The sequence below is a fragment of the Vipera berus genome, assembly GCF_964194415.1.
Source record: "Vipera berus genome assembly, chromosome: 9".
Lineage (NCBI taxonomy): Eukaryota > Metazoa > Chordata > Lepidosauria > Squamata > Viperidae > Vipera > Vipera berus.
Genome location: NC_138212.1, coordinates 16,285,656 through 16,298,804, shown reverse-complemented (window position 1 = coordinate 16,298,804; position 13,149 = coordinate 16,285,656). Strand labels below are relative to the sequence as shown.

The following is a 13,149-nucleotide window of genomic DNA, read 5'->3' as shown; positions in this document are numbered from 1 at the left end:
CGGGAGCGCCCATTGGTGGAGAGGCCGGCTAAGGCGTACGTCTCTTTTTTTTTCTTTTTTTTTTTGCGTTTCCGGCTGAGGGGAAAGGAGCGGAGGGGGCGGAGCGGGGCAGAGAGGGAGCGAGTGAGGCGTTGCGGTTGCTCTGCCTCCGAAACTGAAGGATTGGGGGGGGCTGTTTAAAAAAAAATAACTAGGGAGGGAGGGGGAGGGGCTGACCAAGCTGCCGGGGAGCCTGCGGCCTACCTCCCGGCCCCGGCGGCGGTAAAGCCGCAGCCCTGAGGAGGGGACGGGCAGGGGGACCCTTCCCTCCAGCAGTTGAGCTCAGCGGCCATCCCAACCGCTGGCTCCCCGCCTTTTCACCTGTCAGTCAGCCAAGAACACCCGTCCCCTCACCGCGGCCCGCCATGCTCCCCTGGTAAGTAGCGCCTGCTGGCTCGTCTTGCCTCGCGCTTCCTCAGCGCGCCTTCCCTTCGCTTGGCTGCCTTTAAGTCGCCGCTCCCGGGGCCTCCGTGACTGGGAGTGCTGGGGATGAGAGGCCCCTGAGCGGCGGCGGCGGCGGTTAGGGAGAGGTCCCGAGTTTTATTTTTATTTATTTATTTATTTATTTTAATCCCATTTATATCCCGCCCTTCTCCGAAGACTCAGGGCGGCTTACAAGCTTAGCAGTAGCCTTCGTTCTATGTATATGCCTGCTTGTTAGGGCTTTCACACACACCCCAAGCGGCATTATTACAAAGTCAGCTTAATTGCCCCCAACAATCTGGGTCCTCATTTTACCTACCTCGGAAGGATGGAAGGCTGAGTCAACCTTGAGCCTGGTGGGATGCGAACCTGCACTAATTGCAGGCAGCTGGTGTTACTTAAGGAGGCATTAGCCCACTGCTCCACCAAGGCTCCACCAAAGTTCACGTGTCCCCCCTACCCCCCCACCCCGGGAGCTCTCTGGCCGACTGTCACTGGCACCTGCCTACCTGTCGTGGGATCGGACCAGGGCAGGCGGAAGCGCGGTGTCCTGGGAGGCCAGTTCGCTCGTCGGAACAGCTTCTTCCCCAAAGCAAGAGCCGGCCCCTGCACTTTTGCCTCTCCCTCCCCCCCCTTCCGGGAAGAGGTAAAAATCTGTATTTTGGTGTGGGTCCTTGGGGATTGTGTTGCCATTTGTTTCTGTCATTGACCTGCAAAACAGAAAAAAAAGTTTGTCTCCCTGAATATCGGTAGAGCCTCTACAGCACAGACATTTAAACCATAAAACAGTGCAAGTAAAACGTGAAGTTTAAGAACTGGGGGTGTAAAAATAGAGTAAGGTATCATACCAAGTGTAGAATGTAAGGCTTATTATTCAGATTATGTTGCTCACACCATTAATGTCACTTAGTGAATGCAATTTGCAGTTTTTTTTATTAGTCTGTTGCTTTCCATACTCTAGCTTGACTTTTACACCACTTTAATACTTTGGAGTGAGGCGGTTTATAACTCTTATAAATAAATAAATCCACCTTGAGTTCACAAACAAAGGGGATATTTTTATTTTTTATTTTATTTTAATTCCATTTATATCCCGCCCTTCTCCAAAGACTCAGGGCGGCTTACAAGCTTAGCAGTAGCCTTCATTCTATGTAAATGCCTGCTTATTAGGGCTTTCACACACACCCCAAGCGGCATTATTACAAAGTCAGCTTAATTGCCCCCAACAATCTGGGTCCATATGCAGGTTATGATGATGCCTGTTGACCTGCAATGTCTGAACTGAAAAGGTTTATATATAATCAAGGGTAGCAGAGACAGATGTGCCTGGCCATAGCTTCCAGCACCACAGCAAAGCATTACTGCACATTATGGAAACTTGGAGACCCAGGAATTGGTTAATCAGCTCTCCAAGGTTTTCAGGGCCCCTGTGTCTCCAGTATCCCTTTTTCAAAAGATGCTGAAAATTGAGTCTGGGACTTCATTCAACAGGATAGTTGCCACTGAAGAGTGAATAGTTCTTTGAGAACTAATAAAATGCTTGGGCGCTACTTCTGATATTTAACAAATGTGTTATAGAGAATACAGCTCCTACAACCTATTAATTTTACTGTACAAAACTGAACTAGTGCAGAACACTGATGTCTATATCACATGTTATGTTTGTCTTTTACTGAAGTAAAAATGCGGGAAATTTAAGTTGGTACCCTTTTTGTACAAGTGGGAGGAATTGAACTTGTTGGCATAACAATTAGGAAAAACAGGTATAGCCTTGTTTTAAGGAGCCCATATAGAGGTTATGTTGGATGTAGATTGCTTTTAGGCCCTTTCTATGGGTATTGTTAATTTGTATTGGTTTTTGTATGTTCTTTTTTATTTTATTTTAATCCCATTTATATCCCGCCCTTCTCCGAAGACTCAGGGCGGCTTACAATTTAAGCACAAACCAATGTGCTTAGCAATAGCCTTCATTCTATGTATATGCCTGCTTATTAGGGCTTTCGCCCCCCCCAGCGGCATTATTACAAAGTCAGCTTAATTGCCCCCAACAATCTGGGTCCTCATTTTACCTACCTCGGAAGGATGGAAGGCTGAGTCAACCTTGAGCCTGGTGGGATGCGAACCTGCACTAATTGCAGGCAGCTGGTGTTACTTAAGGAGGCATTAGCCCACTGCTCCACCAAGGCTCCTTTTGTGGTTTGATAGCATTGTAGTTTCTTTTCATTGTAAGCCAGCCAGAGTCATGCATTTGAGATGGGTGGCTATATAACTCAAAAGAATGAATACTAAAATTAACAGTCAAATGGGAACTTATTTCTAACAAATATAATTTGTTCTTTAATATATATGCAACCTTTCCTCCTGGAGCTCCAGGCAGTGTATCCATCTTGAGTGGATTAATATAATTCATGTAGTTATTGGCTGAATACCAGTAGGAAGACAGAAATGCTCTGTGTCCTCAGAAATGCTAGAATACACTCTGACTGGTAGCTGAGACCTTATTTGCATGGATTAAAGTGATCAGATTAAATATAAGTTCTGAGCCTGCTTTTTCTTTTAGCTAAATAACTCTTATACGGTGTATTGTTATTTTGATGGGTAGGTACCTATTTAGCTAGATAGGTACCTACCTGTCAAGAAGACTATGTCTCTGTAGATTGTTGATTTTGCTTTGCTTTTGTCCAAGCAGTCTGTCTGGGGTGGATAGTACTATTTTGACTGGAAATTCATCCACTCCTGCTGCAGTAGAGTTTTACAATGGGGTTATATTTTGATTTTCTGTAAGAGTTACTTTTCTGGACTTTCCATTTATCCTATCAGAGCTTGCCCAAATAGTTGCTTAAAGAGACCCAAATAATAGATTCTGTGACAGACAGGACCAGCTCTAATTTAGAAATAAGATTTTTTACATTTTTGATTTAATTTCTTTGAGAAGAAAGGAACTCCTTGTATTTAAGTTAGCCTTTTATTTTAAATTCTGAGAAAAATTTGTGAGTATCAGAAATTTCAAAAGTAGCATCCCTCAAATATCAACTGTTTAAGACTGAGGAACCTTTCAAATAAGGATATTTTGCTGGATACAAATTTTTTTTTGGTTAAATATTTCAAAGCTGTTAAAAGCTTCCCTAAAAGAGTTGAGTAAAGTTAGAAGGGGATTTTTTTGTAACTGAACAGTAAATCATCTTTGCTGTATTAAGAGCTTTACAATTGTGAAATAGAGTGTTCTGCTAAAACACTAATGAACCTAAATTGAGTCAAGTGAGCAATGGTATATTGATGAATAATGAATATGCATCCATTTGCATAGACACTGAGGGAAGCTTTTAAACTGCATAACAATCTTCTTTTCATTTATTAAAAATCTAGTGTGTTGATAAACACATATGCATATGCATATACTATATATGAAAGTATACCTTGTGACTTTATTGCTATTGTTGCAAATGCAATTTTAAGACCCTAAATGATGTATTGAATATGTAAATACATTTAGCAACATGTTGGTTTCTTATTTTTAAAAAGTCTTAGTGATTCTCTCCTCACTTTAGTTCTAGTAGCAACTTCTTTTTGCTGGTGGCTTTCACCAGCAACATAGCGTAGGGTGAAGTGACTAAGAAAAAAAACACAGCATGACTGAGAGATCCCAAATGCTATTATTTTAATAAAAAATTGTGTTAAGTTATTCATACATTCAATGTACTGAGTAATTTAGAATGTGACCCATACTTCAAAACATCCAGCAGCAAATAAACAAATAAATCCTCCAAGAGTCCTTTTACAGTTTAACCTCCTATGTGTATCTTTAAACCATGCTATAACTCTTTAATTACAACAAGCAAACAAGGTGATTTTTTTTATAACAGCCTGCTGCCTCATTAATAACAAAAAGATTTAAAAAACAGCTGGAGTTAAAATTTGCAGGTGTCTAGATATGATTAGAACTAATACCTAAATTTGCCCTTTTTATGCAACCTGAGTATGTGAGCTATTATACCAGATGAATATCTGGTTTTGCAACAAGGCAATTCATTGTGCCACGTAGATAGACTTCCAGATTTACAGAAGGCGGAACTGAACTTTGATCTCTTCATATGTTCTCAAGGTGTTTTAATGAAGGCAGGCATAGTAGCAATAACCCAATTCTGTTAGTCATCCTAGCAAAACATAAAATTGGATGCAAGGCACAGATGAATCCAGCAGTGTTATGATATAGGTAAACTAGACAGCTAGCTGTCATAATTTAATGACTACCTGCCAAAAATGGGAGTTCAGGCTGTCAGATGTCTTCCAGCATTGTTGACTCCTAATGCAAGCTGAAAATGTACCCTAGAATCCTCTGCAGTATTTCAAGAGAGTTTCAAGTGAACTTTCTGTTCATATGCAGCTACTGAAGCTTTGCACTGATTCTGGCATGGCCGATCCCTTATGTAATCCAATAATGTGATGAACAGGCTATCCAAATCATCGGGAACAAACCTTGAGGTTTTTTTCTAGGATAAAACCAATCTAACCCAGTGCTTATTGTCATGTGGATATGTTGTTCTATATAGGAAGGAAAAGGGAATTTTATGATATTTCAGTGTATAAATTGATTTAAATTGCTAGTAGATTCTGGAATCAGCAAAATGTACTACTGAGGCATTTCAAATGCAGTAATGAAGTTTCCTAAGATTGTAGCTGCTCTTTTATTATAATTTTGCACTGTTTTTTCCCCCCTCTACTGTTCGTTTTCCATGATGAACTGCAATAACCAGATTATAAAATTTGCCTTGTTTTGGGAAAGAACCAAAAGTTCAAGTTACATCAGATTTTGATTCCAGGAACTAAATACAATAGTTTTGCTAGTGGCCTTACCAGACAATGCAAGCCTTTGTGGTACAAGAAGAAGTGGAGGGGGATATTCTCTTCATCTATGTTATGATCTCGTCACCAAAGTGTATACTTTTATTACCCATGGACTGTACTGTGGTTATTTTACTAGAATATAGCTCAGGGTTGCATAGTGGTGGTCACCTCTGAATTTGGTTCTTTTCCATCAGATGTTTTCATGTTTGTTATCAAACTAGGTAACATTCTCAATACTAGATAGGAGTGGGGTTTGCTCTCTATTTATTTACAGTGTTAGTGAGGGTGTTGTTTTCACCTTAGTAGTTCCTTGATTGGGTAGTTTTTTGCTACTTGATTGAGTTGGTAGTTCCTTGATTGTTCACTGCTTGTTAGGTATTAATCCTATTTTCAGTATGTTATTTTTTTTGTATAGGCATAAGACTAGGGCTGCGGTGCCACAGGTGGCACGCAGAGCCCACTCTGTGGGCACGCGTGCTGTCGCCCCAGTCCTAGGCCTTCAGCTGAGTTTTATAAAACCTTTTTGCTTTAAGCCTCCACCGCCATGTGCAAAAAAAAAAGATTCAATCAATCAATTTCAACTTCTTGCAGGAAAAAAAAGATCTTGCAAAGTTGGAATTGATTGATTGAACTTCTTAGTCCCATCCAGTCTGCCGTTACTACACCCACCCAATGGACCACACCCACCCTGCACCCGACGATACATAAGTGGGTTTTGGGTTGCAGTTTGGGCACTCGGTCTCCAAAAGGTTCACCATCACTGGACTAGGGAAATTCATTGAGAATTAAAATAAAGGTTCTTGATAGAATTATTCTTTCTATTCTATTCAGATCCTTTGTAGTGAAGACATAGAAAAGGGACGATAAATACCAACTGTAAGTTAAAGATAAATGTTGGTCCAAGCTAAGCAGAATTCCATTTAAGATCCCTGGTGGCGCAGTGGTTAGAATGCAGTACTGTAGGCTGACTCTGCATTCCCACTGCCAAGAGTGTGATCGTGACAGGCTTAAGGTTGACTCAGCCTTCCATTTTTCCGAGGTCAGTAAAATGAGGACCCAGATTGTTGGGGGCAAATATGCTGACTCTGTAAACTGCTTAGAGAGGGCTGTAAAGCACTGTGAAGCAGTATATAAGTCTAAGTGCTGTTAAAGTTTAAAAAAGGAACATGCCTGAAATCAGTACAATTTCTACAATACAAGTAGGTCCTTGACTTACAGCAGTTCATCTAGTGACCATTTGAAGTTACAACAGCACTAAAAAGTAACTTATGACCCTTTTTCACACTTATGACCATTGTACCATCCCCATGGTCACATGATTTACATTCGGATGCTTGACAACTGGTTCATATTTGTGATGGTTGCTATGTCCTGGGTTCATGTGGTCATCTTTTGCAACCATCTGAAAAGTAAATTCAGTGGGGAAGGCAGATTTACTTAATAACCATATCACTGATTTACAGCTGCAATGATTCACTTAACAAATGTTGCAAGAAAAGTCATAAAATGGGGCAAAACTCACTTAGCAACATCAATTCTGGGCTCAATTGTGGTCATAAGCCGAGGACTACTTGTATCCGCAATTAAGTAAGTATAGAACTGCAACTTTATCTAACCTTCAGTTTCTCACTTTTCTAGTAGAAAGAAGGCTTGCCTAACATTACTTTTTCATTGCAGTTCAACTGGTTGCTTGCTCCAATTTCTGTCTTGTTTTCTGGATGGTGCTAGGAAGTACAAATAAGCAACTGGTAACATTGAGTTCCACATGTTTAGCAGATGGGCTGAATTTGTTGAAGCATAGGTGGAGCTAGGAAACTCTGCATGGATGCTTTTAACTTTCAAACACAGAGTCTAAAGCCCCCATTTAAAAGCCATTGAATTAGCATGCTTTGCTTTGAGTTTGCTTTGCTTGCATTGCATAATTTTGTAATATGCTACTGTTCCCAAATGTGGGCTGGTTGCAGTACTGAGTATTTTGATATGTGAAGACAGCTGGCCATCAGTAAACAAATGTCAAGCAGGAACCCTTTTGGATTATGTGGGCAACTACTTTGAAGAAATTAGAATTTGCCACATGTAGTTTTTTCCTTTCATGTATTTGTTTTATGTTTGAAGATTAACTGATTTTATAACTCATCATGTGGTCACAGGGGACCCTGCCTTTAACCTAAACTATGTCCCAGTTAAGACATCTGTATGGGATTTTAAAAGATAAATTCAGGAGCAAATCTTGGGACTTGATGATAAATAGTAGAAACTGTTTTTTCTGCTTTGTGTGTCTGTTCATTGTCTCAATATCTAGATATAATTGTTTCCTAAAAGTGATTGCATTTGGAGATCAGAATATATATATATATATATAAATAATTGTATATATTTTATATTTATAGAACTCTGTGTCTGTCTGCAAAGGCCATGGAGAAGAGTTTGGAAAACAGTTTCAGCATCAGCCTTCTGAATCCACTGGTAATCTTCTTTAGAAAATCTGCCAAGTGTCTGGGCCGTCTCCCTCTAATCTATGTATTTGTCTGCCTCAGCGCCCTCTCTTTCTGCACAGGTGAGATTTTATGCTCCTTTCTGAGATACTTACAATTGTGAATGAATAAGGATATACCAATCTGTGCAGTGTAAACATATCTGATTTATGTTCTATAAATTGTTATCAATGTAAAGCTTGGGAACACCCATTGCTAATATGAACATCGTAGGAGGAAAGCCATGTTAAGTCTATTAGTAGTCAACAATCAGAAGTATCTGCTAGCATCTTGTTACAGTAAGAAATTTTATTAAATGCATATACCGTATATACTTGAGTATAAGCCGAATTTTTCAGCCCACTTTTTGGGCTGAAAAATTCCACTTCGGCTTATACTCCAGTCAACAAAAAAACTTACCGAGGACTTGTGCGCGGCCGAGGCTTTGGTGCTTTCGGGATCGCCCGCACCTCTCCCAAGCCACCGCCGTCCGAGACCTGCCGAAGTTTGGGGAGGTTTGGGGAGGTGCGCGCGCACCTCCCCAAACTCCGCGCCTTGCCTGCCTGCTTCTTTCCGCAGCGGAAAGAAGCAGGCAGGCAGGGCGCGGAGGAACGGAGACTTGCCGACGTTTGGGGAGGTTTGGGCGCCTCCCCAAACCTCGGCAGGTCTCCGTTCCTCCGCGCAGACCTCCCGACGTTTGGGGAGGTTTGGGCGCCTCCCCAAACCTCGGCAGGTCTCCGTTCCTCCTGCCGACCTTTGGGGAGGTTTGGGCGCCTCCCCAAACCTCCCCAAACCTCGGCAGGTCTCCGTTCCTCCTGCCGACCTTTGGGGAGGTTTGGGCGCCTCCCCAAACCTCCCCAAACCTCGGCAGGTCTCCGTTCCTCCTGCCGACCTTTGGGGAAGTTTGGGCGCCTCCCCAAACGTCCCCAAACCTCGGCAGGTCTCCGTTCCTGTTTGGGGAGGTTTGGGCGCCTCCCCAAACCTCCCCAAACCTCGGCAGGTCTCCGTTCCTCCGCGCAGACCTGCCGACCTTTGGGGAGGTTTGGGCGCCTCCCCAAACGTCCCCAAACCTCGGCAGGTCTCCGTTCCTGTTTGGGGAGGTTTGGGCGCCTCCCCAAACCTCCCCAAACCTCGGCAGGTCTCCGTTCCTCCGCGCAGACCTGCCGACGTTTGGGGAGGTTTGGGCGCCTCCCCAAACCTCCCCAAACCTCGGCAGGTCTCCGTTCTTCCTGCCGACCTTTGGGGAGGTTTGGGCGCCTCCCCAAACCTCCCCAAACCTCGGCAGGTCTCCGTTCCTCCGCGCAGACCTGCCGACCTTTGGGGAGGTTTGGGCGCCTCCCCAAACGTCCCCAAACCTCGGCAGGTCTCCGTTCCTCCGCGCAGACCTGCCGACCTTTGGGGAGGTTTGGGCGCCTCCCCAAACGTCCCCAAACCTCGGCAGGTCTCCGTTCCTGTTTGGGGAGGTTTGGGCGCCTCCCCAAACCTCCCCAAACCTCGGCAGGTCTCCGTTCCTCCGCGCAGACCTGCCGACCTTTGGGGAGGTTTGGGCGCCTCCCCAAACGTCCCCAAACCTCGGCAGGTCTCCGTTCCTGTTTGGGGAGGTTTGGGCGCCTCCCCAAACCTCCCCAAACCTCGGCAGGTCTCCGTTCCTCCGCGCAGACCTGCCGACCTTTGGGGAGGTTTGGGCGCCTCCCCAAACGTCCCCAAACCTCGGCAGGTCTCCGTTCCTGTTTGGGGAGGTTTGGGCGCCTCCCCAAACCTCCCCAAACCTCGGCAGGTCTCCGTTCCTCCGCGCAGACCTGCCGACCTTTGGGGAGGTTTGGGCGCCTCCCCAAACCTCCCCAAACCTCGGCAGGTCTCCGTTCTTCCTGCCGACCTTTGGGGAGGTTTGGGCGCCTCCCCAAACCTCCCCAAACGTCGGCAGGTCTGCGCGGAGGAACGGAGACCTGCCGAGGTTTGGGGAGGTTTGGGGAGGCGCCCAAACCTCCCCAAACAGGAACGGAGACCTGCCGAGGTTTGGGGAGGTTTGGGGAGGCGCCCAAACCTCCCCAAACAGGAACGGAGACCTGGGGAGGTTTGGGGAGGCGCCCAAACCTCCCCAAAGGTCGGCAGGTCTGCGCGGAGGAACGGAGACCTGCCGAGGTTTGGGGAGGTTTGGGGAGGCGCCCAAACCTCCCCAAACAGGAACGGAGACCTGCCGAGGTTTGGGGAGGTTTGGGGAGGCGCCCAAACCTCCCCAAACGTCGGCAGGTCTGCGCGGAGGAACGGAGACCTGCCGAGGTTTGGGGAGGTTTGGGGAGGCGCCCAAACCTCCCCAAACAGGAACGGAGACCTGCCGAGGTTTGGGGACGTTTGGGGAGGCGCCCAAACCTCCCCAAAGGTCGGCAGGTCTGCGCGGAGGAACGGAGACCTGCCGAGGTTTGGGGAGGTTTGGGGAGGCGCCCAAACCTCCCCAAACAGGAACGGAGACCTGCCGAGGTTTGGGGACGTTTGGGGAGGCGCCCAAACCTCCCCAAAGGTCGGCAGGTCTGCGCGGAGGAACGGAGACCTGCCGAGGTTTGGGGAGGTTTGGGGAGGCGCCCAAACCTCCCCAAACAGGAACGGAGACCTGCCGAGGTTTGGGGACGTTTGGGGAGGCGCCCAAACCTCCCCAAAGGTCGGCAGGTCTGCGCGGAGGAACGGAGACCTGCCGAGGTTTGGGGACGTTTGGGGAGGCGCCCAAACCTCCCCAAACGTCGGCAGGTCTGCGCGGAGGAACGGAGACCTGCCGAGGTTTGGGGAGGTTTGGGGAGGCGCCCAAACCTCCCCAAACAGGAACGGAGACCTGCCGAGGTTTGGGGACGTTTGGGGAGGCGCCCAAACCTCCCCAAAGGTCGGCAGGTCTGCGCGGAGGAACGGAGACCTGCCGAGGTTTGGGGAGGTTTGGGGAGGCGCCCAAACCTCCCCAAACAGGAACGGAGACCTGCCGAGGTTTGGGGAGGTTTGGGGAGGCGCCCAAACCTCCCCAAAGGTCGGCAGGAGGAACGGAGACCTGCCGACGAGCCTTGGCCACACAGGGTATTCCTGTGTATTCAGGCTTGCAAAATGGCGGATCGAGCCTCTGCTGGCGGCAGAGGCTTGCAGAACGGCGGATCGGCTTATACTCGAGTCAATAACTTTTTCCAGTTTTGGGGGGTGAAATTGGGGGTCTCGGCTTATACTCGAGTCGGCTTATACTCAAGTATATACGGTACATATGTTTTTTTAAAGTGAGCTTTTGTTCCTGAAAGGTGTTGCCTTTTAATAAATATTGTAAATATGTCTGCATCTTGAATACCATTATCTTGGAAATTGTCTCTTGAGATACTTTTAGTTAGACATAGAGCTTCCCACATTATACGATTTTTAGCCAAAGTTTGTTAAGTTGGCACTTTATCTACCTACGCCTTCGGACCATCTGTGTGCTCTGAGTTTTCACACAGTGTTTTTTCTTCTTTTGAAATACAAAGCTCTAAATGTGCGTGTCTGTTTCTTGTGAGCATTTGGGTACACCTCTTCCAATATAAAATACATGGCAAATGATGCCAATTATATATGTTGTATGTGCTTAATATGTAGTGCTTTTTTATTCCACATACTTTTCTTTCCACATACTTTTCTTTACACACACACGTGCGCACGCGCGTGCACACACACACCATAGGGCAGGGGTTGTCCTATGTGCCACACAAAACTGATGAGGGGCTATTGGCATATGTAAGATTGTTTTGGAGAGAAATAGAAAAGGTCAATACTTAATAGTAAATATTTAACTTTCAGATTAATTCCAGATTCTTAGAAATATGCCACAGACACTTGCTACCCTCTACATTCTCATGTAAATAATTTTGATATAACTAAGAAAGTAAAAGCTTTAAGATACATAGGAAATATTGGGAAATTAGATGAAATATCTAAATAAAAGTTATTAACAAGTTATTTTAGTAATGATAAGGACATTGTACAAAGATTTAACTATTAGTTATTAAGGAGCTACAATGATATGATTCAGGAATAGAATTAAAATGGCTGAATAGTTGTGTTTCATTCAAGATTCTTGATAAGAACATCCTTATATAATGCCATTGGGTTCAAAAAATGATCTGTAAGCTGTGAAAGTGGCCCTGAAAATGGAAACTTATATCACATGTTGACTTAGCAGGTACTTCTCAGTGGGAGAAAGCTTTCTCTTTAAGCAGTCAGAGAAGACAGATCAATGATTCAGGGGGGAAAAAGAGAAGGAGTTTTAATATCTAGCCTTTATTTGCAAGGTAAAATTCAAAAAAAGGTATTGCAAAGAGAACTTTTGGAGAAGAAATCAATTTTATGGCCTATGGAAAATTGCTAGGACAACTTGTTAAGCCTTTCTTAAAATAGTACAACAATTTATCTTAATTTTATCTCAACATTTTTATCTTTTCCAAAAAATATTTCTTTTTAAAAAAATATTATCAACTGGAAAACTAGTATCTTTAAAGAAGGCTCTTTTAAACTAGCACTGTTATATGGTAAAATGTCTCTTTTCCTCCCAACCTCTAATAAATTATCTGGTGTCTTTTTTGACATTGGGTAACTGGGAAAATTGATTAAGTTGATATGCAGTGAGTGAGTCATTGATCGTTAGCATTGCACATACAAAATCCAGTTGATTTTAAAGTCTCTTCAATTTATTATCTTTATTTTTGGTTGGGATACACAGTAAAAGTAGAAATCATAAATTATTTAGTTTGAATTCTCTTTGTTTCTTTGAGATTAGTTTTCTGTTTCCTAAGTTCCACAAAATTATGTTTTAGTGCTGTCTTTTTTTGGTGTTTTTTTTTTAAAAAAAGCTTACAGCAGTTAACATATTTCAGGAATATTCTAAATCCAGAACTAAGAAACAGTTGAGGGAATGAATACCATGTACTACAATGCTATTGCCTGCTTCTCAAGCATGTTGTTTGTACTAAAGAGTTGTCCTAATTCTTATCTTGCAAATACACTTTTCCTTGTTTTCTTCAATTCTTCCCCTTCCCCTGTTAGCTCTTAAGCTTTTGTGGGGAAAATGTTGACAACATTATGGCCTTGTTTCATATTTACAAAAAAAAAAAATCCTTACAATGACATTTTTATTCCAGATCATCATGTACCAAATTTTGTGCACATTTCAAAATATATACCAAAAGTTTTCTGACAAGCTAATCCAGGAAACTTTTATAAAGTTTCATAATTCTTTTTAAATTACTTTACTTTAGAAGGCTTTCTCTAGCAGATTGTACTGGCACAGTCTGTCTCAACCTCTCTCCTTTCAAGATGAATAAATGTATTCTCGCAACAGACAAACTTCTGTTCCCTCCTGGACAACTGGATA

General features: G+C 44.1%; 1 protein-coding gene across 3 annotated transcripts in view; it reads left to right on the top strand.

Annotated features, from left to right (window-relative positions):
- Nucleotides 1-190: 190 nt before the first annotated feature.
- The window catches only part of KIAA0319L (KIAA0319 like), a 56,984-nt gene continuing 44,025 nt past the window's right edge, over nt 191-13,149 (top strand). For 2 of the 3 annotated variants that reach the window (XM_081335180.1, XM_081335182.1), the window contains exons 1-2: nt 191-415; nt 7,698-7,864. In XM_081335180.1, the coding sequence (XP_081191306.1) occupies nt 7,723-7,864 (142 nt within the window). In that variant the 5' untranslated portion in view covers nt 191-415; nt 7,698-7,722. Of the gene's footprint in view, nt 416-6,836; nt 6,895-7,697; nt 7,865-13,149 lie in introns of those variants that run through there. The other variant, XM_081335181.1, reaches the window with a different exon arrangement.